The sequence below is a fragment of the Strix aluco genome, chromosome 11 (assembly GCF_031877795.1).
Source record: "Strix aluco isolate bStrAlu1 chromosome 11, bStrAlu1.hap1, whole genome shotgun sequence".
Classification (NCBI taxonomy): Eukaryota; Metazoa; Chordata; class Aves; order Strigiformes; family Strigidae; genus Strix; species Strix aluco.
The window spans coordinates 10,646,514-10,671,421 of record NC_133941.1 but is presented as its reverse complement, the minus strand read 5'-3'; the positions used below and the strand labels follow the sequence as shown (position 1 = coordinate 10,671,421).

The 24,908-nt window shown below is 39.1% G+C and overlaps 1 protein-coding gene across 7 annotated transcripts in view; it reads right to left on the bottom strand.

The window, feature by feature from the left end:
• Positions 1–10,462: 10,462 nt before the first annotated feature.
• Positions 10,463–24,908, bottom strand: part of CHL1 (cell adhesion molecule L1 like) — a 141,362-nt gene continuing 126,916 nt past the window's right edge. For 4 of the 7 annotated variants that reach the window (XM_074836055.1, XM_074836052.1, XM_074836053.1 and 1 more), the window contains 4 exons: positions 19,202–19,363; positions 18,390–18,521; positions 17,473–17,545; positions 10,463–15,556 (listed from right to left, as the gene is read on the bottom strand). In XM_074836055.1, the coding sequence (XP_074692156.1) occupies positions 15,340–15,556; positions 17,473–17,545; positions 18,390–18,521; positions 19,202–19,363 (584 nt within the window). In that variant the 3' untranslated portion in view covers positions 10,463–15,339. The remainder of the gene's footprint in view (positions 15,557–17,472; positions 17,546–18,389; positions 18,522–19,201; positions 19,364–24,908) is intronic. The other 3 variants (XM_074836057.1, XM_074836058.1, XM_074836059.1) reach the window with 3 other exon arrangements.

Sequence of the window (24,908 nt, the reverse complement as noted above, 5' to 3'; positions counted from 1 at the left end):
AATTCATTGCAGAGGAGTCAAAATAATTGACATGGAGCTGTCAAATAAAATTCATCTAAACAGCTCTAAAAATTTCACAAGGAAACTTCCTTCTGCAAAATACAGTTACAAGGAAGTGGGACAATTGTATAGATCTAAGTGTAAATTCCCCAGTATGCCATGACTAAATGAAATCACGAGGAAATCTCAGTTTAAAGATCTGGCTTGATTTGTCTTTAATGCAGACAGTATACTTGTAAGATTTGCACTAGAACTGAACAGCTTCAATATAAGAACTTCTTAACAGCAAGCGAGGGCCTGATTTCAGACTCCACTGCAGGAATCTGATATCCTTGCATCTCAGTTGACCATGACTTTAGATCAGCTTTAGACTGAGGCTCTTTGACTCTCTCCAAACGTGACTTAGATTCCCAGCGCTCAGTCCTCCTGCATCCTTACCTGCTGGCCAGACACAAGGTATGGCTGCAGCACACAAAGCCCAGCTAACAGATGCCATACATTTTTTTTAAAAAAATTTTTGTGTCTCTTCCTTTTGATTGCCTTAGCCTTGTCCCAACTCTGTGCATCCTGACCCCCATTAAAGCAACCCCCAGACTATTCTCATTGCTACTTGCTGCAGGAGGACTGCAAAGGTAAAGCACTGTGGGGGCTCTGGCCACTTTCTTCTCATCAGACAGTACCTGCAGCAGGGATATTGTCTTCAGAGTCCTGCATTAGCTGTGAAGATGCATTTGATATGGAGTTGAAGCTGAGCAGACTGATTATACCACTGTTGCCATGAGTATTAAGTCAGAGACAGAGCTCAAAGCAGCCAAAAGGCAAATCTGGCCCAGTTTCTCCTCTTTCCCTCTGGGGAGAATTCAATCAAGAATTGATTAATGCTTGAATTCTCATCAAGAATTAATAAGTTCCTGATGTGGTGAAAATGAATAGTCTCAGAGAAGTAGCTAAGGTTGTTGTTTTGTACAGGGATAAAAAACAGATTATATATATTTGGCAACTCCAATGCGATGGCTAAGTTACAGAAAGGGGGAATTTTGAATTCCCTAACTGTTTATGCTTTTTTAATAACGTAATGAATGAATCAGCTGAAAGCCAGTTCTCAGAAATGACTTGGGCTGCTTCCACCACTGTTTTCTCAAGCTTAGGCACAATGCTTAGACTCCTTACAAACATATTGGGAGAGATCTGGACACATCCCTTCACAGCCTTGGTAGAAGCCAGGGCCCAGTAAAGAGATAGCACTGAAGCTCAAGATGCCTTTCAAGTGTCTTAAATCATGTGCCTTTCTGGAGCTTTTGCATATAACTACTAAGCAAAAGCAGCAACTAATGCTGAAATATTTTTTTGCTACGGGATTGATTTATTTATGTAAAGCACCCCATTCTTGCTGCCCACCTTCACTGGCTGCAGCACCCATTTGGAAGGGGATCCTCCAGCCTCAGGTGGGTCAGGTCTCCACATCACAGGGTCCTCGTTCCCAGGCTACATTGCTGGATGCCCAGTTCCACCAGTACAGCCATGCTGGAGGAGAATATAGACCAACATCCATCTGCCTCAATATCCAGCTTGGTCTCTCCTGGTCATACCTGCAGAATTGAAGCCATGAAGAGACATGCAAACCTCCCTGGAAATCCTTCCCCAGGTCATGCACAAGGTGCTTTGCATCATTAAGAGTGAGAGCTTTGGGATATGCACACCCAAGAAAGGAGCTACAGGGAGATGGTAAAGTTTAATGTTAAAATACAGCTGTACCTATATACCAAAGCACTTGCAGGTTAGGCAGCAGCTAAGCACTGGACTGAGGTGCCTTAGCTGTTCTAAAGTTCTTAAATCCTCAAGCAGCAAAAGTTCCAAGAATAAAAAATAGATGCTAAAATACAGTTAAAGCCCAAGAACTGGAGGTGAGAGAGTTAGAGCACACATTATTGAGGTGCAGGGAAGGCTGTCATTCAGTCCGGGAGAGAAAAGACACAGGGAAATAATAATCTCAGGTGATTTCTTACAATCACTGTGTCCTCAAATCCTTCCAGAGGACACAGCCAAGGAGGTTATAAAAGTTATTATCTGAAGAGACACAGGAACAAGCAATATTCCTGGCACAATCGCTACTTGTAATTATCTTGAAGCATTTCCTGGAAGAGTCATCATGCATGTTGCAGCATCTGCCTATTTCCCCGGTGTAACCACAGCAACACTTGCTTTTCTGCTCCGACTGGCAAAGAACAGAAGGGATTTGGGATAATAGCAGGGAGCAGAAACACCAGGTGAATGCTGCAGAATATGAAATTCCAGACTGCATTTGTTTATCTTTAGCAATCATTTGCTTCTATGAAAAGAGTTATCAAATGGTGATCATCTGGAATTAAAAAGCCAAGCATGACTTTGGTTTGCATCACCAACAGATGTTTTGGTCTGCAGAAGATGGCTGCATGAAAGATAGTTGAGCTACCCTGCTCTCATTACCACTGGGAGGACGTGGATTGTAAAATGTATCTTAGTGATGCCTCACAATTATAGTTAAAATTAAGGTAGAGATGAATAAAATATTATTGTAAAGAAATAATTAACAACTCCAGATCATGTGTCTGTTACATACAGGGGAAGGGTTTTTTATTTTATTTTACTGCTTACTGCTCATCTTAAGGTGGAAACCAGATAAGAGGTTTCTGTTTTATTTCATACATTTTCTTCCATTGCAGCAAGAACATTCATTTGTGTACAGGCAACAACAACAGAAAAATATATTCCCCAAAAAACCCTTATGGAATACACTGAATTTCTATAGGGAAAGTGTGCAAGGGGGCGGGGGGGGGGGGAACAAAACAAAACTATGCAAAAATGTGGGGAAAAGAAGCTTGGGGACTGGAGGAAAAGGCAGGTTTAAGACCACTAGAGTATTTTCTTTCCTCCCTCTGTGACAAGCTCAGATCCAATACTGATTTAATTCTACCTCAGATCTCTTAGCCTTTTCAGCTGCTTATCAGTTCTGGCTTTGTCTAAAATCCACCTTTACACATACAACTTAAAAGAAAGTCAGTGATTACTTCAACTGGAGAGTCTAAGCTGGACTCGAATGGTGTTTGCATACACACTTCACATGGATGTGAGTTTTATTCTCTGTATTCTTCTCCCTCATCTCCCAGCTACCAAATAAGCATTACCACAGAAAACAGCATGCTCCCTGGTCAGGGAGTCAATAAAGGACTTTAATTCCTTTTTATAAAGGAAAAATAAAAGTACTTATATAGTTAATAAATTACATGAGAGAAAACACACACTTATTTTTGGCCCATGTCGACATGCATTTTCTTTCATTTAGGTGAGTAAAATCAGACCAGAAACTGTTGTATAAATCCATGGCACTACTCTTGTTTTACACAAAGCAAGGAACAAATAATGCTGCACACGTTTCTCCATCTCCACATGCCTGTGGATGTCAAGAACACAGTATTTCTTTTCTTCCATTCTTCCAAACCAAGCCCTGATCATTTTGTGTGGAAAGCCTCTCTTATAATAATGATCCTAGAAAATACATATTCTCCTCTCTGCCATCCTCATATTTGAAAATGTGAGTACATGCAGAGTCTGTGGGACAGGCAATCCCAGGCACAAATGGAGGCTGGGTGAGGAACGGATTGAGAGCAGCCCTGAGGAGAAGGAGCTGGGGGATATTAGTGGATGGAAAACTGACTGTGAGCCAGCAATGTGCGCTCACAGCCCAGAAAGCCAACCGTGTCCTGGGCTGCATCGAGAGAAGTGTGGCAGCAGGTCGAGGGAGGGGATTCTCCCCTTCTAGTCCACTCTCGTGAGACCCCCCCCCCCTGCAGTGCTGTGTCCAGCTCTGGGGGCACCAACATCAGAAGGACACGGACCTGTTCAAGCGGGTCCAGAGGAGGCCACAAAGATGATGGGGGGGCTGAAGCACCTCCCCTGTGAGGACAGGCTGAGAGAGTTGGGGGTGTTCAGCCTGGAGAAGAGAAGGCTCCGGGGAGACCTTAGAGCGGCCTCCCAGTACTCAGAGGGGCTACAGGAAAGGTGGGGAGGGACTCTTTATCGGGGGTGCAGGGATAGGATGAGGGGTAATGGTTTTAAACTGAAAGAGGGCAGATTTAGATTAGATATAAGGAAGAAATTCTTCCCTGTGAGGGTGGTGAGACACTGGCACAGGTTGCCCAGAGAAGCTGTGGCTGCCCCCTCCCTGGAAGGGTTCAAGGCCAGGTTGGACGGGGCTTTGGGCAACCTGGGCTAGTGGAAGGTGTCCCTGCCCATGGCAGGGGGGCGGGAACTAGATGATCTTTAAGGTCCTTTCCAATCCACACCATTCTACACGTATTTTTTTTTTTTTTTACTGGAAGGAAACCAGAAGTGTGCTCAGAGCAACGCTGCAGCCCCAATGGGAACAGCTTGGATGGGTAGTGGTGGAGACGGAGCAGCACTCAAATAGCCAGCATGCTGTCTTTGTCAGAAAATAGCTATGGGCTATGCCACTACAGTAAAGCCCATTCCCTTGCCCAAGAAGCATCACTAAAGGTTGAAATGAAGGAAAAGCACAAAGCAGTCAATACTTTCTCATCAAAAACCTCATCAATGTATCTATATATACCAGTTAAAATCAGATGCAGCAAGTACTGATAATGATAAAGATAAGAAATATTTAGTGACATTCTTAACACTTTCTTTGACTGGCTGGATAACTAAGACACCTTAAAAAAAAAAAAAGAGACACTTTAAGATGCTTTAAGACTAATTGAACAAATAATCAAAGACTGTCTCCAATTCCTGGACTAGGAGGTCAATTACTGAAACAAGTTTGACAGCAGATAGATGGTAACAGTGTGCAATTACCATTTAAAGACTCGATAATTATGGGAAGAATTAGTCTGCATTTTCAACTGCAGAAAAATCCATCAATTTTTAGTAGTTATTATCTTGATTATAAGAAGAAACAGATTCAGCTATGTCTTGTCAAACTGACAGAAACCTGAAAATACAATGGGCACTGATAACGGGCTGATGAAACAAGCCAGTTGAGTTTAAAGTTTCCTTTCCTTAATGGGAAACTTAAATTGCAGATGTGAGAAAATTTTAATGTTCAGAACATTCAGCAAGCAGAGATGTAGACAAATTGAAACTTTAAATAATAGGACTGAGAAATGCATGTTTTTATGAAGTTTACCAAAATTAGTCAAAATATGGGCTTCTCACTCAGAATTCAAACTCATAATTCAAACTCTCACTTTTGAAAGTCAGAGTCAGCTAGAGAGCCACAATCTGGCATTTTTAATGAATTAGTGTGCTCTTCTTCCCTCCTCCATGGCTTTATGAACCTTTTGGTTCATGGGTTCATGCTTTCAAAGTTCCATGAGGTTGGTGAGTAGGGATTTTTTTTTTTTGGTAACTATTTAAAAAAAAAAAAATATATCTGAAATGTAGAATTCTCAGTAAATCACAGACTGAGCTTGATGACCTTTCTTCCTTGAGGTGGACTGTATTTTTTGTTTTTTCCATATTGAAACAATCTGAAAACAGAACAGTTAAGTTCTCTCTGTTATTCATAATTCCACAGTCCTGGGTCTCCAGGAGCTGGGAGGTTCAGAAAAAAGTCAGACTCGGGTAGAGCACGGAGACCCTGCTGCCCTGGGAGAATGAATACTCATGCAGGAGAGCCACAGCAGTACTGAGCCTAGCAGAGCTCAGCACTAGCCACATGCAAAAAAAGCCAGAAAAATGTGTAAACATGGCAGCTAAGAGGCATCGTGACAGCAACCATGACACCACTAAGAATTAGATAATATACATAGTCGTTAAAAAAATGCAATCCAAAAAAAGTAAACCGTTTTTGGTTGATGGTTATTTTTTTTTTAGTAAAAATTTTTCAAGAAACATATACAGAAAAATGAAAACCCTCAAGAAGTGATGGTTATGGGAAATAAAACACAGCAAACATCTTTCAGCAAATAATTTCCTCCCAAAAATAACTTGTGACAAAAATCACTTAATATCCTGATGAAGAAATAACAAAAACAAGTGGCTTTAGTAGCTGCCATAACACTTCCCCACCTCTATCTTGCAATGCTCCTCAGGACCTGTGTTCCAGAGCTATTTCCCCTCCACTTGTCATTGCCACTTTCAGATCCCTTTGCTGACACTACTCTTTGGAACAATTGTTTTTCCTCAATAAATCTTTTTTTTTTCTTGTTTCGGTTTTTTGTTTGGTTGGTTGGTTTTTTTTTTACATTAGGTGAATTAGAGTGTCAAATGATCTGATTTCACTGCACTTTATGTAAATTTATTTACTTAGTGGATTCTCAGTTCCATGCTGAGTCTGGAAAAACGTACTCTTTTTTTAAACTATGAATAATTAACCAGAACTCCTGCTCTATTGGAAGTTGCTACTCCACTGTCAGTCTAAATAGCCCAGTAGTTTTTTTGTGTGCATGTTTTGTGTAAATTGCCACTTAGAGGAAAACAAATGCTGAGAACAATGACTGCCTGAAGTCATAAAGCAAAACATCCCTCTTACGTGATAAGCTTATTTTTATTAGAAACTGCATTTATGCTTTTAATTATTTACTAAATAATCATAAAAATAACTCACTTAAAAATGCAAGGAATCTCAATTACCATGTGTCCAGCCACCTGCAGCCACACAGCGTGGCAGAAGCACACAGGAGGGAGCAACATGAGTAATTCCCTGGTTGAATCCTGGACCAGGACCAGGTTCAGGAAGGTCTCCACACCAGTAACACACTAGTGAGGACCTCAACACCCACACAGATCTGTTTTACATCACCCTGAGAATCAAGTGGGAACTGTTTGGACAAACTGTTGTGTCTTCAGCTAAATACTCAGCACCAGACCTCTGCCCACCGCTTTCCAATGAGAACAACTGCGTGATGGAGGAGGGGGATGTGGCACAGGTAATGCTTCCCTTTGAGTCTCTCATCCCCCAGAAGTGAGCATTTTTTACATGGAGTCTTAAAACCTGCAGATTAATCTCTCACCCCCTTTTTTTAAAAAAAAACTTAAAAAAAGTTTTAAACTTCAAAAGAAACCTCACACACACCAAAAAAAAAAAAAAAGTCTGGAACAGTTTAGACATCTTGACCCATGACAGTTTCAAAATCCCAGGTGCATCAGTAAGAAGAAAACATCTTCCACCCTGAAGTGAGGAGGGAGGTTACAGGTGGTGACAAAAATGCACAGCGAGGAAGAAATACCAATACAGCTCTGATGCAAACAGGCTGGATGTTTTCCAAGCCCAGGGACCAGGGAGTTAAGGGATCAATATAGACAGATCCTGATAGAGAGTCAAGAGAAAGAAGAAAAATAAAAGTTGGTGCAGCAAAGGCAGACCTGCTGCCTCAGGGATAACAACAAACCCATTTACAAACACAGAAGACCAGCCCCATTGTCCAGCCAAGAGAAGGGCTAAAACCCCACAGCACCCACTGTAAACCAGCCCTAGCATAGCAAAACCCTTTGGTAGGAACCACAGCTCCATAAATCTTCCCAAGAAGGTCTCCTCACCTTCCCACATTACTCTTTCAGATAAAAGCTGTAACAAACCCATTTTCCCAGCACTGGTATGGTCTTACCTGGGTGTCTGGGTCACCGCTCCACAGCTGTGGGGCTTCCTGCAGCTCCAGCCCAGCAAACACAAGGGAGACCTGGCCTCACATCCCAGTCCTACTCCCATGAAATGAGCTGTAACCCCACTGCAGTGCCTTCTCACCCATGAAGAGGTGATGGAAACACTTTCCAGTCATAAAGGTAACTACATCCTAGATTGGAAGGAAAGGCTACTGATTTGTTATCAGGATAATTAGTAAAGAAGTACCACCTGTATGTCATTTCCTTCAGGAGGAGCAATTGAAAATGACCCAGTTCTTATTCTGTGGTTACAGATGGGATGCAGATGCTGAGCAGAGGCAGCAGTTCCCCACTCACTTTGTGCTAGCTGCAGCTGCCTATTGCTTTGCACCCTCCCTCTCCTTCTTCTCACACCAGCTGTGTCTCACCTCTATCCCAGGTGAAGAGCAGCTGTCAAAGCCACCAGTTTTTAGAGGTTTCAGTCAGTAAGAGTACTGCAAGCATGCTGAAAAAGCATAGCAATCGAAAGCCAAGGAACTCCAAAACAAGACCAGATTTTCAAAGAAAAAAACAAACAAACAAAACACTGCTGCATGTATTCTGTTTTGAAATGTTCCTGCCCTGATGTCCCAAGCAAATGGGGAGGACTATGCTGCAACCCCCAGACTAGGCTGGATATGCAGCATAGGAGGATGATCTCTACAGGCAATTTTTTTTTTTTTTTTAAATGCAGAGACCTGCAGCCAGGTAGGAAAGTCTCCTGCACCTACAGAGATGCTCTGCAGAAGGAAGAAGCACAGCAGGTATTGCCAGCTGGGCACTGTGGGGCTAGGCAGTGGGGCAGGGTGGTTTTTTATAGAAACACTTATATCTCCAGGCAGTGATGGGGTGGGACAGCTCTTCTGTGAAGGTTTAGCCACATCAAATGGGGATGTAGCCTCAGTGCAGGCACCAGGGCCTCAAGCATGGCAAAAACAATGCACAGGTCTTGTTAAATAAGGTTTATAAATCTGCAGAGCTTACACATTTCCAAGGAGTGAGACTGCTGGTATTTCCCACTGGGTAACTGACTGACTTCTCTGCATTTCAAGCTTATTAACAGATGGTAAAAGTCCAAAAGTGATGACATTTCATTGTAATACTGAAGAACAGAATGAAATATTTGAACATTAGAAATAATGCTCTGCCCCCAAAATAGTGCAAATAGTGCCAACTTGGTATTAAAAGCAAAATATCAAATAAAGGTATATTGGTCCCATACTTTCTCCTTAAACTTTTGCTCAGGGATTTGTTGGCTGGCTGTCAGCAGAGGTTGTGGGATGCGGTGAGCTGGGATCTGCAGCCCATGCACCTGACACTGGCAGCAGCATCTTTATTCTCACTCCAGTGAAGCACATGATTGTAAGACTTTTTCCTCTCCATTATGTTATTGAGAAAAGTGTAAATTTCATTATAACAGAATATGAAGAATAATAAAAAAAAACTTGGGATGCCCTTGATGCCTTCCTGAAAGGTGAATGTTAGTTAGCACAGTCCTACTTGTTTCTGCATTTGCACTGAATTTATTCAAGAGTTTTTGCAGGTGAAGAATGTATTAAAAGGTCCTGAAACCTTCCTGCTAAAGTGAAATAGCTAAAAAAATTAGGAAAAAAAAAATGTACAAGAGCATTTCTTTCACTGAGTTGAATACTCTAACAATAGCACCGAAACCATGCCAGGGTTGGAAGCCAGGGATTATTCTCTGTGTGAGCAATTTGTCTCACACTCGAGCACTGTTTAGACCTTTCAAATTTCTGTTAAATACCTTTTTTTTTTTTTTCTTCCCAAAAATGGATTTTGCAGCAATATCAACTGCCATGGATTTGTCTGATGACTTTTAATGAGTCCTCAGAAGTGGCAGATTTACTGTTTTGGGTATCAGATGGGTGTGCCTGTGTGCATCATGCAGGTTAAACCCTTCTCCATGAACAGGCAGAGAAGAATTAAAGAAATCATATAACGCTGAATATTAGCAGGGAGGAGGGAAGGACAGGATGACTGTTTTAATACTCAGTAACAAAAGAACTAAGGTATTTTGCTCTTTTCCTATTTACCTTGGCAAACAAAGAACATTTCTTATATTTCTATATAATTAATACATACAGATTTCAGACTTTTAGCATAACTGGAGTTTTCCCTAACTAAGGGATTAGAAGAAAGTAATGAGTATTACTGGGTTTCTAGGTGCCTGGATATTTATAAAATCATCGTTATTATGGTGATCTTTAATGGAGAGGAGTAGGAATTCACCCTGCTAATCTTTATAGCTATATTCTGCCATGTATAACTGGATCAGTTCCTTTCACCTCTGTTCATGCCTGGTATGTTGAGCTTTTGTCTTCCATTTAATGACTAAGTGTATTCTAATATTGGATGATGTTATTTTTGCAGTTATTTCACATGCCACTTAGCTTAAAGCTCTGTGTGCTTGAGAGGTTATGTGATGTTAACTGACACAGGGTATATAAAGCATGTTATAGATGCTAACATATAGGATGATAGTTTGATCCAGGAGATAATCATACTGTGAAAGAAATGATGCATTTGAATTCAGGGTGTTTACAGTTCACATTCATCCCTGCTTTGGTGTAGATCATTCTAGATAGCTGTTGTCTGTGGTGTCTGACAGTCCCCGTGAAAGCCAAGGGCAGCTTGACCTCCGTGCAGGGCCAAGAAAACCCACCACAGACCACTAGCTTGAGAGGGCGATGAATGACAAATAAAACAGATTCCCAGCAAAGAAATGGTATCAGGAGAAAAAAAAAATACAAACAACAAACCAACAAACAACAAACCAAAAGAGAAACTTGTTGATTACAGCTAAGGCTTTTGAAGATTACATCAAGTCGAACTTTTATTAGCAAAGTTGTATTTCATGTAAAATGAAAATATCTTTTAAAACCATACGTGCACATATGCATGATACAAACAGCAACTACAGTACAACACATTTCTCTAAACTTTAATAAATGCACACTAACATTTAGCTCAAAAGTAACATTGTAACGGTGACACCACATTTGCTTTGATCTTTTCTCATGAAATTACAAAGTATCTTGTTTAAAGTAATAATAATAAAAAACAAAACAGACAGTATGCTTTGGCTCAAACCCACCTACTGGTTCCTGCCTGAAAACTGAAGAAATCAGTGCAGATCACTTGAGACTTTTACATGAAAGATATGGAGCTGCAATGTAAACATGTACTGGTACTCCAACACGGTTTCTATGCCTTATTTTGAAATACTAAACATTAACAGAGATGCAGCTGAGGGCTTGATCCATTGCCAAACAAAGGAAATTCTCTGGTCATGAAGAACTTCCTTTCTTTATATCCATTCTTACAGGTACATAAAATAATCTAGATTTACCACTCCGGCAAAATAATGACTACAAATATTATGATGAGATTTCCTTTCAGAAGCACGCAAGGATCAGTGAATGTTATTCTAGCTTTAGTGTACAAAACTGCATGTGGAATTACTGTTAAAAAACCCCACCTTTTTATATAGAAAGATTATGCTAGTATTTGTTTTCATCTCAAAAATAATATCGACCTGAAAACTTTTATTAAAACCTCTCATGCGTTGGATCTGACCCATTCAGTCAATGGAAGTAGTTATCAGAAAAAGAGCTACTCATTAAAATTTGTGTAATAAGAACACAACAGAATATCATAAGTGATTAAATTATATGCTAATTATAGCCATTTAAAATTTGAGTTACAAAGAAGGTGTTTCAATTTATTATATATGCACATACATTTTTATACAGAGGGGAAAGTCATTTTCTGATTTGATTCCTAATTCTGCTCTTCCTAAAGATCCAGCCCCAGCTGAAGTGCAAGCAAGGATTTCTTGAGACTGGGTCCCAAAATTTTGCCAGAGAATGAAGCTGGAGCCATTCCTACAAGTTCTTGATAGTGCAATTACATTATATATATATTTTTAAAATAAATATATAGATCTGAGATTACAATCCATATCAAATCAATGGCATGCTGTTCTGTGAACACAAATGGCTCACTTGCATGGGAGCTAGCACACGGGGGTTTTTTCCCATTAGTTACGAAAAGCTGATTTTATTTGCTTAATCTTATGCACAGCCAAAACTGCACAACTTTTTGAGAAACATCCATCCCTCTCTTTGTTCCAGAGGAGGCTGCTTAAATCCGCAACCCAAGATTCCTGGGGCCAGGGAAATGCCTCCTCCTTGCTGGATCAAATTGCATCCCGGGTTGACTAAGATATCAAATCTGAAAGTGTCATTTCCCCTCTCACACTTGTACTGTCAGCAAAATGTAATGGCGTATTGTAACCAAATGTAACCAGGCTAACAGCTATGGCAGTGGGTAATTAATAATTCTCTATCCAGCACGGTCTGCGTGCTCACATGGCTGGCCGTCCCTGACTCCCTCCACCCAGCAGGCAGTCTGAAATTCCCTGCTAGGTATTAATTAGTGAAATCACCACAGATTTCCATCAACTAATTTTAATAAACACTCCTGGCCACGGCAAAAAAAACCCAAACCAAAACAAAAAACAACTATTGGATTTAATGTACTATTTCAGAACTGCAGTACAGTTGGTGATACTTTTTATTCAGCCTACAAGGCCACATTTCCTCTCACCTGTACCAGACTGCCCTAGAGAAAGATGCAGCCTATCTCCTGGCAATGACAAAAAACTGCTCAGAAAAATCTAAGCTTGCTCTGTTAGTTTCCTTTTGAAAGCAAATCTCTAAAAAACCATCAGTGTCCTGCGCTTTCGAAGGTACACTGTATGAGTGGTGCCCTTACAATAGAAAATAAAACCCCAATGGGAAGAATAAAAAAAAGGAAAAGAGATGATTGGAAAAGAGAAAAAAAACTCAGGAAAGCAAGATTCCCCATGAGTTTTAGCCATTTGTTTAATATTCATTGGGCATATTCCTCAAAAGTCAGTGGGCACTGTACAAATTCCATTGCACATCTTTTTGTCACTGTTATGATTTTTAGGCCCTGAGGCATCATGAAACACCAACATTAAGATTTAAGGATCTGAATTAAAATTTTAATAGAAAAAGCACTCATACCGGCACAGATGAGTAGCACATCACAGGAATGTCATAAACATCTCTTAGCAGCAACAGAGCAAGTGATAGCACAGGGGATTTATATTCATTATTCGATAATTTGACACTCACTAATATGATTTGAAATTTGTGTCTGTTTAACATAGGCATTTACTGGGACAAGGAGTCTAGCTGATCTGCAGCAACCCAAAGTACAAGAAAATGGACGACTGGGACTGCAGATGGGTCGCATCCAGGCTCAGCCCCTGCCCTGGTTAGTGACCCCACGGCTGGGGAGCTCTGCCAAGCTCAGGCACAGCCCCCGCCCCAGCCCTCTGCACAGGGAGGTTAGCAAGGCTGTGGGGGAGCCCACTCCAATTCTCTTCCTATTTCAAAGCGCCTAGTGGGGATGATTTCTAAAGGAAACACACTAAAAATAGCCTGAAGCTTGCAACAAAGGTTGTCACAAGCCTAATCAGTTCTTAAGACTTTATCTGGTTTGGGCTGCAGCAGACTAGAGTCAGCAGATAAAGACCCTGGTGGGAAATGTCTCTGTTGATGAGATGCCAATTTTCACATTTCTCCACTTATGCACTCCCTTCATTTTAAAATGAAGATTTTTTCAAAAATAAAAATTACTTTGGACTTTTTCAGCATTTGGATTGAGTGAAATACAAAAAATAAAACTTTATAAATAATAAAAACTGAATGACTTGGGTCAGTGACATGGACTGGGGTGATTTTCGACTCAGGGCAGATTTCAACTCATCCTTTTATACGCACACACATGACATCACTGGGGGTTTTGGGCTGGCTGTTTGGGATTTGCTTTTTCCAATTAGAAGCTATATGAAAGGTCCTTACAAACTAAAATTTAAAAAAAAAAAAAAAAAAAAAAGAGGAACAGATATGCAGAAGTATGGAGCACCAAAGGCCACTTACTGCTTTCAGAAATTGATAAGCGCTGGGGAGGAGCCCAAGCTAAGGTGAGCTGTGTACAAACTATGGCCTTTCTACTGGTAACAACCTGAATTTCTGTGGGCAACTAACGGGTCGTAATTGTAGCCGTTAATGGAAACGTAACCATGTGAATAATTCTTGCTTCCTCTCTTTCTTCCACTGAAGTAATCGAGACCATGAAGGAGCCATTGGGGATATTTGCCTAATTACTATCACGATGCAAATGGCTTTTAGGATATATTCCTCCTGCAGTAACTATTTAAAAGATATTATAATTGAAGTGACAGTCATTTGTAAGTGCAAGAAGAAATGAAGCCATATTGATACTCTACTCAAATAAGCATATTCAAAAATACAAATGCTTTTAAAGTAATTCAGGAGATTCCAATACAAAAAGACCAAAAAAATGTGCTGTACAGCTTTGCTGAGTTAGTGTTGGAGAGGCAAAGAAAAGAACCATGTTTAAACCAGCATTCAGTAAACAAAATATAAAAGAAACTATACCATAATATTTTCTCTTTGCTTTTGCTTTTGTTTATTTAACAATGAATAGCTTGAAAATAAATGATCTCTTGAAAGTCAAGTACATCTATTTTATGTAATACTAGGAAGATGTGAGATTTATATGACTGGTATACACACAACTCCTTCTGAAAACTAGTTTTGCTGGTCCAAACCCATATTGAGAAGCAATTCTATTCATCCTACACAGCTATACAGACTCATGCTAGCAACATGTCTCATTTCAAAATAAAACAAGGCTGATTTTTACTTGTGTCAATATTAATATCATATGTACAACTTCTCCATGAAATGTATGCTAGCGCACAAATATACAGATATGAGACAGACAACAAGCATTTTGCTTAGAAATGCAGCTTGTAGAGACTCGGGAAAACAAAATACTTTCTAATGATGGTTGATGAGAACCCTGTTTTGCCTTGCCACAGGAAAGATACTGCAGCTTAACTTATTTAAGGAAATAGTGCCAGCTACTGGACAGAAGATTCATCCACAAGGCCAGAGCTTTGTCTTTTAAGAGCAATTTTTCTGTGCATAAAGTTGCATCTCTAAGTATTGGTAATTGCAGTCAGCTGTAACCACTAAAATAATTTTAGAGTATCATAAGCAAAGGAGTTTATTTTTTAATGAAAAATTATACAATATATAGAATATATTTCTCCAGTATTTTAAATTATCATTTTTCTCAGTAAGATGGATTGTGTCACTTTGCAGAGTAACCTGTTGTCTTTGTTTGATCTTCTTGTTGTGTTATAACCTCTACAATGCCGAGGCCATGGTACATGAGGGAATACTATATATAAATGTATGTACAAAGTGACAACGGCCACACAGGAAGGAAAAATACTATACAAGAGAAACATATTCCAAGCCTAAGAAACACATGGAGTAGCAGTTACATATACAGATGTCACACTGAGTAATTCTGTTTTGGTAAGACTAAGACATTTTGTATAGTAAAGAATTATTTGTTTTGTTTTAATTAGAAGAAAACACCTAGAAATTAGGATGGAAAATCATCTTTTAGTGGCAGTGACTTATTTTTATATTACCTGGATGTCAGGTTCCTGACTGGCTCAACTGGCAACCTGCTTCCAATCACATGTGGTAACTGTGGAGTACTAATCAAGATAAATATCACAATTAAACATGAATCATTCTTGCTTATATTTTAGGCGTGGAGAGGAAAAGTTGCCGTAGAACTCCCAGTGCTTTCCACTGATCCTTTTTCCTTAGATCCAGAATAAGCTCCAATAAATGAACCATCTTCATTGAACATCCCATGCTCCCCTTCTCCATAATCTACCAGACTATCAGCACTTTCAGTGGCTTTAATGTCCCCGTTAATTGACTGGAGGCTGCCTTTCAGCGGCTTTTCATCGCTGTCACTACAAAACAAAGAAATGCCTTTCCAAAAATCTAGCTTTTAATTACAGGCATGGAAACTGCTCTTTTATTTCAAAAGAAAGCAGCAAGAGGGAAGAGCGGGGGAAACATTTCTATGTGGGTTGTACACTGAGAATGATCTGACCCCATGAGTCCTGCTTGGTCTGGTGCACCTCAAACAGGTCATGCACACCAACCTGAATTCCCCACATACATGATTTTGTGATTATAACAACAATGGAATTGGTTAAAAAGGCAAACATCAATGAAAACTACAAGTGTGTTTTGGTTTTTTTCCCTTTTTGCCTTGGACAGACAAAAGAATGGACATAAAGTGAAGGGGAAAGAAAAGGAAATGTTGGAAAGGATATGAGGGATTCATTCCAGCAATCAGTGCTGATGTTAAGTCTTCAGCATCTTACAGAAAGAGACATTTTCATTTTACAAAACAGTGGGCGCTATTCAGGGCCTATTTATTTCATTTTTCTTTTGAGGTGGGTGGGTGAACTGATGTAGAGTTGTGGGATGAGGCATCAGCTGTAGGTTATACCTCACTGCTTTGTGAGCATTTGTTTGATTTTAGATGACTAGCAAAGGGGCCTTCTTCCCTTTTTTTCATTTGTTCTGCTGTTATCTTACTGTAACTGATGGAGTTTCTCTCTGCTAAAGGGTAGGAACAGGGAAAAACGAAAGCAGAATCAGAGTGTCTGTATCTGCTCATATGCAGTCTATGTTCAGCGGCAATTTCGTGAAAAAGACAGACCCACCACCAAAATTCAGGAAAAAAAAGGAAATTCCACTGGTCATTCCTCCTAATGGCACCACAGAAGAAGAACCAAAGCAGCCTGACTTCTCCTGACTGAACATGACATCTGGGGGGATTGGGAACATAGATTAAAAGCTTACAAAAAAACCTAATTAGGCCTCTGAACTAGGTACATAATTACTCAATTACGGCCCTTGCTGATGCCAACTCAGTGTCAAAGCTTTGGTTATGTTATCTAAGGTAGGACAGAGAAATGCTCCTGAACTTTAACTCTTCAGCATGTAATCAATAACATAATAATCAATACAGTAAAAATATTTGCTACTTCTCTGCACATGGCATTTCTATTTATATAAAAGACAAGTTTGGAGTTTGGGGTGAAAGGAGGGGATCAAAGTTATTAACCTCAGGACTTTCTTACCTTTCTAAATATTTGTCCCATTAGAAAGCATTAAAAATTAAATAAAGATGAAATTATGCAGAAAAAAACCCTATTCCAGTACAAATAATGTAGTATATATAAGTGGGATTTCAACAGAAATTTTATGCCCTTAAGGCCAGCGACACCAGTTTTCCAGCATTGTTCTTATAATGATGTATTTTTCTTCATACCACAGTTACATAATATTGTAAGCTTTAGTTATTTTAAAGCAGCCAAAGTGATTATTTCAGTTCTCCTACAGAAACTTCTGTAGTGAGCTTTGTTTGGGTTTTCACCATCTCTTACCATGTTTCAAAATTTTGTTTTCTTCCACAAAAAGAACATTCCCCATATTAAACAATTTGGGCCTGACTGAGTTTCAGAAACCCACTGAAGACATAAAAGTCTCTCTATTGACTTCACTAGACATTACAGCAGGAACCCAAATTATCATATATATTTACATTATTCATACAATGCTAATTAAAAAAAAAAAAAAAGTGAAAAATAGCCACTGATACATCAACATTTACTTATATCCCAACCTGGATGTATTTAAGTATACTGGATATACCTTTATATTCCTACTAGTATCCACTCCTATGAGGTTTGCTTTGAAAATGAAAAATAGCATTAATTTCATGCTATAAAAATGTCCTAAATAATGATGACAGCTGGAAACAAACAAAACCCAAAAAACAGAAATGCTTGTTAAAGCGGGTCCTATTTACCTATATTCCCCAAAGATTTCATCTTTTATTGATTGAGCTTCAGGATCTGGATGCAAATCTTCTTTTTCTTTCACTGTACAAATAAAATAAAGCACAGATCTGTATGCCATGTTCTGCTGTGGACTTTTCTGTTTGCAGGTGCAATGGGAAAATCGCCTGTCACCTACAGCCTAACCTGGAGGGCAACAGCTCGCACTGCATGTCTGGCCAGACACAACCAGCATGCTTCCATCAAGGGTTTGGGGCCATTCCCCAGTTTTTAAGAAAGCTAGCAAGTGTTTACAGAATCATAAAATCATAGATGGTTTGGGTTGGAAGGGACCTTTAAAGGTCATCTAGTCCTACCCACCTGCAGTGAGCAGGGACATCTTCAATTAGACCAGGCTGCTCAAAGCCCCGTCCAACCTGGCCTTGAATGTTTCCAGGGATGGGGCATCTACCACCTCTCTGAGCAACCAGATCTATACTTAAATCCTTACTCATTGCTTTGAAAACTACAGTATTACCTTCAGCAAAACATTCTATTGTTCAGCAGTTTGTCTACCCATGGAAGTTATGTCAGTTAGTATGTCAAGCAGCAGTTATGAGGTGAAAAACGAGCAGGTAGACCCGTCAACGCAGGCTCAGAGGTGCAGCTGGTGAAGGACCTTGCCTCTACAGCTGGATTGAATACTGGAAGATTCAACAAGCACTATCAAAGGCCTTAGCAAGATCTCTGACCAGCACACAGCACTATCTTACCCAGAGAGTACAGTTTCACTTATATTCATTAGAATCCATCCTGAGGATATTTATCAAAAGCTACAAATCCTAATTGGATGTTTCTGCTTGTGGCTTTGCAGCCTCCAGAGATAAAAGTCTGAAGGATGCTTGTTATTAACATGTGAACATAGCGAAAGGACAATAAATCCATTTACCTGAGTATTTTCCTCCTTTATTTCTTCTGACAAAGCAAATAGTTAGCAGCAGTAGGGTGAGCAAAGCGATGGCACACATCAGTCCAATAAACCACCCCTGGGTGGAAATTCCATCGTAAATGCCAGCATAGGCTTTGTGAAACAGAAGAGGAGTGAAAAAGAAGAAAATTAATCAGAGGAAGAGGGCATCACCCTACTATAACATGAATACATAACGCGTTCTTCACTGGATCCTAATTGAATCAGTCTATCACTACTTATTGTGTTCAACTTAAAGAAATGCAAGACAGAAATATGTTCAGAGCGTGACATTTTTAGACTTAAGGGGAATGCTCAGTCTACAAGGCACAATACAGACATTTTGGAAAGGTACTTCTGAGAGAGTAGTTGACTCACAGGATTAATGCCAAATAGGAAAGCTGAACAGAGAATTGTTAAGCCTCTCATGCAAAAGCAGTTTTGCGAAAGAAACAGAGTTAAAAGGGCACCCAAGACATGCAAACCACTGGACTGGCACACTTAAAATGGATTATATCACAGCACTACCCTTTCAAAATCGCATAGGAGGAAAACTGTTTTGTAAAGGTTTGTAATTGTTCCAGGCTATTGTGAGTCAAGTAAGGCACAGGACTCAGCCAAGAACCATGGATGCGTTTATGCTCCCATGGGATTCAACTGCAAGGGTCAACGTAAAAATCACAGAACAAAATTATGATTTTGGTACACTTTCACTGCACAATGTAAGATGTAACTTCAACATTTGTTTACATTCAAAATAAATCTTTATCACCTTGAAGGGTTTCATGTCTCACCTCTCCCCCTTGTCTCAATTACATCTTCAAAAATGCTATTGTTATCAACCCAATTCTTAGTCACTAGACGAACTGTATATTCAGTTCCAGGCTCAAGTGCCTCAATGGGGTGAAACTTTTGGGTGGGCTTTACTGCTTCTGAGATCTTGCCGATCCCTTTACCTATGGAATGTACATATTCAGGTCATATTGATTAATGGTATTCATTGAACAAAAGGCCTGTGAAATGCACACTTACAAATAATGTAAATAACACACAAATATGACACACAAGGATTTTTAACATTTGTCACCAGATAATCTGATTTTTAAAAGCAGGCAGTGAAGTAAAAAACATTCCCCCTATTTGATTTTTAATATTCCATCAGATAAAATAAACAGCAGACTGAAGTAATCCTGATGTTTATGAAGGGGTTTGTACATTTCCCAGGATGATAGTTAATATTGATGGGGGATTATGGACCTGCTTTAACTAATGCATGCTTAAAAAATTACAACTTGAAAATGGGCTTGCTTTGTATAGATAATCTAGGGCTTGATGCTTCTCCCATTGAACTGAACTCAGCAGGGAAGCACAGACAGCTTGTTATCTGGAAATGGATTCTTACATGTCTCACAGTAAAAATTAACATTGGGATTTGTACTCATTTCTCTCCTGACAGTGATTTTCCATGTCCTTTAAATTCCACAATGCCTGCACAAAGCAGTGTTTTAGATATAGCTGAAGTTTGCTTTTAAATTGGTATTTAGGCATTTCAATGTTCCTGATGAGTTTAATATCTGAATAAGAGGTAGAAGGGAAATTCCAGTAGCCCTAGTTTTAAATCCTTTTTACTTGCAAAATGCCTACTGTAATTTCTGTCTGCATTAAGATTGTAGGGTATTAAATAGGTTTTTTTAAAATAGCATTTGTGGATAACAGAAAAAAGGACATCTAGAGAGGTTAGCAATCACTGCCTGAACATGAAAAGTCTGTTCATATAAACAAATGCAGAACTGTGTGTTGACATGGGGGATCTCTTTAGTCAACCAACAGGGGACTGTGCCTGCCTTCAAAGGCAGGAGAGATCGGCGGGGGCTGCACTTAATAAATATAACTCTTTAATTGTGTTCAGTTGCCTAATTTGCCTGCTTTATCCAAAGTTGTCTAAACTAAGGATTGAGCACAGTATAATTTGAAAACTACTTGACCATTAGCACTGACAGTAAAACAATGCTCGTTAATACTTAAGCTAGTAAACAAGCAAAGCAAGAAGCTTTCAGAGATTAAGGCTTAGTTGACAGCTGAAGGAAAAAAAAAAAAGATTAAGATGAATCAAAGCACAATCAAAGCAGCAGTTCAAGATAAGTTTTCCAAGGCAACTGTACATGTATTACAATAAACAGTTACATTAGTAGACCATTGGGACCCAGAGAGAACACATACAGCTGAAATAATGTTGATACTGAAGCACAGCTTATTAGCATAAATTAATCCATCTATCAGTAATTTTTGCTAAATGAATTATGTGAAACTGAGCTATAATTTTTAATCAAACTACAAATTAATCAACAGGATATCACAGGTATATTTTAATTACACGTTCTAAAATCAAGACATCAGAAAAACATTATTTAATGGAAACACAATCCATAAAGTGACAAGAATGAATGTGAACCTTCAACCCATTGTGTATTAAATACCGTATAACACCTAGGCATGACATGAGAACCACATGGTCCAATTTGTACACAACACAAGTCTCCTTAGGAAGCATTTCTCCTGAATTCCTGGTAAGCAAAATGCTTATCCCTGATCTCAATGGTAGTCCACCGCTGTGGTTCATTGTCCATTTTCTTAAACCAACTTAAACACTCCATATCTATCACCTATTTATTTCCAGCTTGTGCCAGCGTCTTCTTTTTGAATGGTCAACTCTTTGCAGAAGCACAAAGTGGGAACTGATATGGCTGAAAAATAACCCTTTTCTGCCAGGGTATTGTTCAGCTGTATCAGCCCCTCTGGCCAGCCATGCCACTGCCCTGGCACACCAAGCAGTGCTGGGCTGGGACGCACATCTTGGAATGAGGGTTTGAGCCCAACCTGACCTGGGACTGGGGATTTACCATTAACATCACCTATCCCAAAACACAAACCAGAATTTTTTCTTTAAAACTCAGTACAGCTGTCCAGTGACAGGTGATTATGAGGTTTCTTTCCATGTGATTTCTTTCTGGCCTGTGTTACACACTCAATATAGGACCTACAGAGGAGAAAGCATTGCTAATTGGGGCAAGTTTGGTGGTTGGAATAGAAAAAGCACCGTAGCATCCTGAAAAATAAAAGCAAAGATATACAGATAAGGAAAAGCTCAACATACTGAAAGGTCAGTGAGCTGCAGAAATTAGCTTCAGAAAATTGAAAGCAGTTGGGTTAGGTTTTTAATCTACAATAAGGGAGAAGAAGCATTAGTAATAAAGGCATATCACCAGCACTTCTCATCTTCCCCCACTATTTATCAGCCATACCATGGGACTCGCATGAACATTAAACACTGAACTGCAATTTTACAATATTCCTACCGGGCTTCAAGATTTATGAGAACAACAGAACACACATTTTTTATAGAAGCTTATGGCATAAAGGGAAAAACAATATAAACTGCCCCCAAAGACTTACAAGACTGCTAGTTCTCCAAAACTTGGCACATCTGTTATAAAACATACTTACATAAAAAAACTGGCAGTCTAATAGCTAAATACTAATTGTGGGCAAAATCTTAATTTATAACCATACCTGTCTAAATACATCTGTTGCAATAAATGGAAAGTTGAACTTTCATTAGTTTTCCCCTACTGCTTGGCTATTAAAAGTGTATAAATATGCATCACAAATATCCTTCATCTTCTGGGCTTTTTTCGTGCAGGAAGTAATCCATGCTAAAATCGGAAATATTTAAAGCTATAAAGATTAGTAAACCTGTAGTATGTAAAGTCTACTGAGAAGAATTTATAGGTAAGTTAGTGATCATCTATTTGTACTGATTGTCATTTGCAGGAGAAGTCTGAGCTCAGAGAAGAAGAGAAGTTATAGTTTGTTTCATCTCTTCTTCTCTTTAGCTGTGTTGGCTATACTGGGGCAGGCTGATTGAAGAGGAAAAAGCAAAAAAAAAATAGTAAAGAAAAACAGTTAATCACAAATTTGCTTAAAGTACTCCCAGACTGATACATTTAGCACATTTTATTTAACATGCCTATTTTTCTCGCTCAAAATGATAAGGGCTTGAAACAGCGATATCCTATGTATTCCTTTTCCCAGTCTGGCAGGACAGTTTGTTGCCTGTCACTAGCAACAGGGTTTGATGGGCTACAGGCCCCCTGGCCAGAGAAGAGGCAGCAGAGTGGGGTGGCATAAATGACAGAAAAAGAAACTTTTCACCAAGATTTCATCAGATTCTCTTATTGTAAGCAGAGGGTATATTGCTGGTAACAATACCAGTGGTTACATATGGCTAAGGCAGTTGTATTTTTCCTTTTTCACTGTGCCTGTGGCAAAAGAGAACTAAAACCAGATATTTTGTAACTAATGGTTACTCTCCTCATCTTACGGTGTGTCATGAAGGTTAGTACCCTCCAGCTAAGATTTCAAAAAGCCTGTGGGAATTATGTGCCAATTGCCATTGAAATATAATTAAACTGGTGAACTTCTATTCTCTGGCCTCTCTGGAAAATAAAACTATAGTTGTATGGCTTCCTCTGGATGAATTTTTCATTAAGGCTTGAATTTCTGGACACACAGTAATCATTCTCAACATGTAATACATGTTTAGTAATCCTCCAGAAACACTGGTAGCTCTGGATGAAAAGAAGCTTTGTGTTAAAGAAGAAATGCTATATTAAATTAACTTTTTTCACTTATGTAAGAACATTATTTTGTGTTATGTTTCTGAGGGCTAATGATCATCGGGAAATCGACATTCTCAAGGGGAAAGCTAATTAGTTTGTAGGTCATTTAAGAAATACTGCCTGAAAATGGAAAGTTAGAGGTAAAACCCATTTTCTAAAGACAGTATACCTTCTTCTATGGAATGAAACCATGAGAAAGCCACAAAAATGAAACTATTATTTATTTTGCACTACAATGCAAATATCCTTTTGCCCAGGGTCTTCATGATTGTCCACAGTAATTCATCAACGACAGAAAAAGACCTTTGGTTATATATCAGCATCTCATATCTGAGTTATTTTGGCTATGTTTAAGATCTTTGATAAGAAAGAGGACTTTTATTTCATTGCCTTTGTATTAGCTCCTAATGCCAGTGGTGTTGGGTCATGCAACAAGGATGCTATAAATGAAAGCTATTATATTGCTTACTTCTATTTCTCACTAATTCCAGTGGGTCTGCATTTAATCTTGGAGAAAAATATTAAAGTGTGGTTTTCCTCTGTTAAGTTAATTAGACAGAAACAGCCCTGTCTGACAGAGGCAGTACTGCAGAACAGAGGGCTCTACCTCTGATGCTGCTGGACATGCACAGGATGCAGAAAGTGGCACTGCTCCGCTGGAGAACGAAGAAATAGAGATATGAGCGTGAGATGGTCGTTCCCTATCAGTATACACTCATGGCCTTTTGGTAAAGTGTTGCTAACCCAAAGAAATGTGTTACTCCTGACAAAAAATGATTCATTCACAGAGGAAGATGCTGCAGTTGTAGAGAAAGGGTATGATCTACCCATTTATCTATACAGGGAGTTACATTTATTTGAGAGAAACATTTTTTACTAAATTTAGTCATTAGTGCCACTGCAAACTCATCATCAGGAGGTGGGTTGCACATAAATTACAGGTTAGCAAAATTACCATTTAAAGCTCAACATTTTTCCCTACACAGACTTTCTTTTAGTGGTGATACATGCATAGTCACACTTGTACATATTAAAAAAAGAGACTGACTTTTTTTTTCTGATTCCAGACTATAGTAGCAGGGATAACTGCAAATAAATGAAAGCAATAGTAGTAATGCAGATCAAGTACATCAATGATAAAATGTGAATGAATCCAAAGCTTCCACTACTCTCCTGGCAAAATGTATCGTGAAATTCTGAAATATCCATGGCATGGCCTGCACAAGTGACATTACAGCAGTGGAAGCTATTCAAAGTCTCAAAATGAACAATGAGAGCTTTATATTTTTATTACTAAAACCAGAACATAGTGGATATAGAATCATTGAATCAAAACCCAAAGAAACTTGGAGTGCTCTATCTTGGAGTTTCATTTCGGAGGGCACCACATTTTATATCTGTTATTTATGTGGGTCATTTTAAATTATAAACTTTGACTTTTGAAATCACTGCCTGTTTTCAAAAAGAGAGATTGTTTTAATTCTGAGAAATTACCTTGCTTCCCATAACACAACTTAAAACACCAAGAAGGTCACTGAAAAGAGTGATTTTTTTCAGCCTATCATGTTTAGTTGAAAAATATCCAAACAATTTAGCCAGCAAATAATGACTCAAAACTCTAATGGCTTCAGTGACAGATGCAGTGTCCTAATTTAAGGTGGCTTGAGAACCAGCAAGGAGCACACACTAATTGCAGAACTGGACCCTTGCGGCTTTTATTAATTATACTACTTTATTCTACAAGCATTTCTCAAGAATCAGTTGTTGCCACCGCTGAAACAAAGTCTTAGGAAAGAAGAGAATGAGCGCAAAACAAATGGCA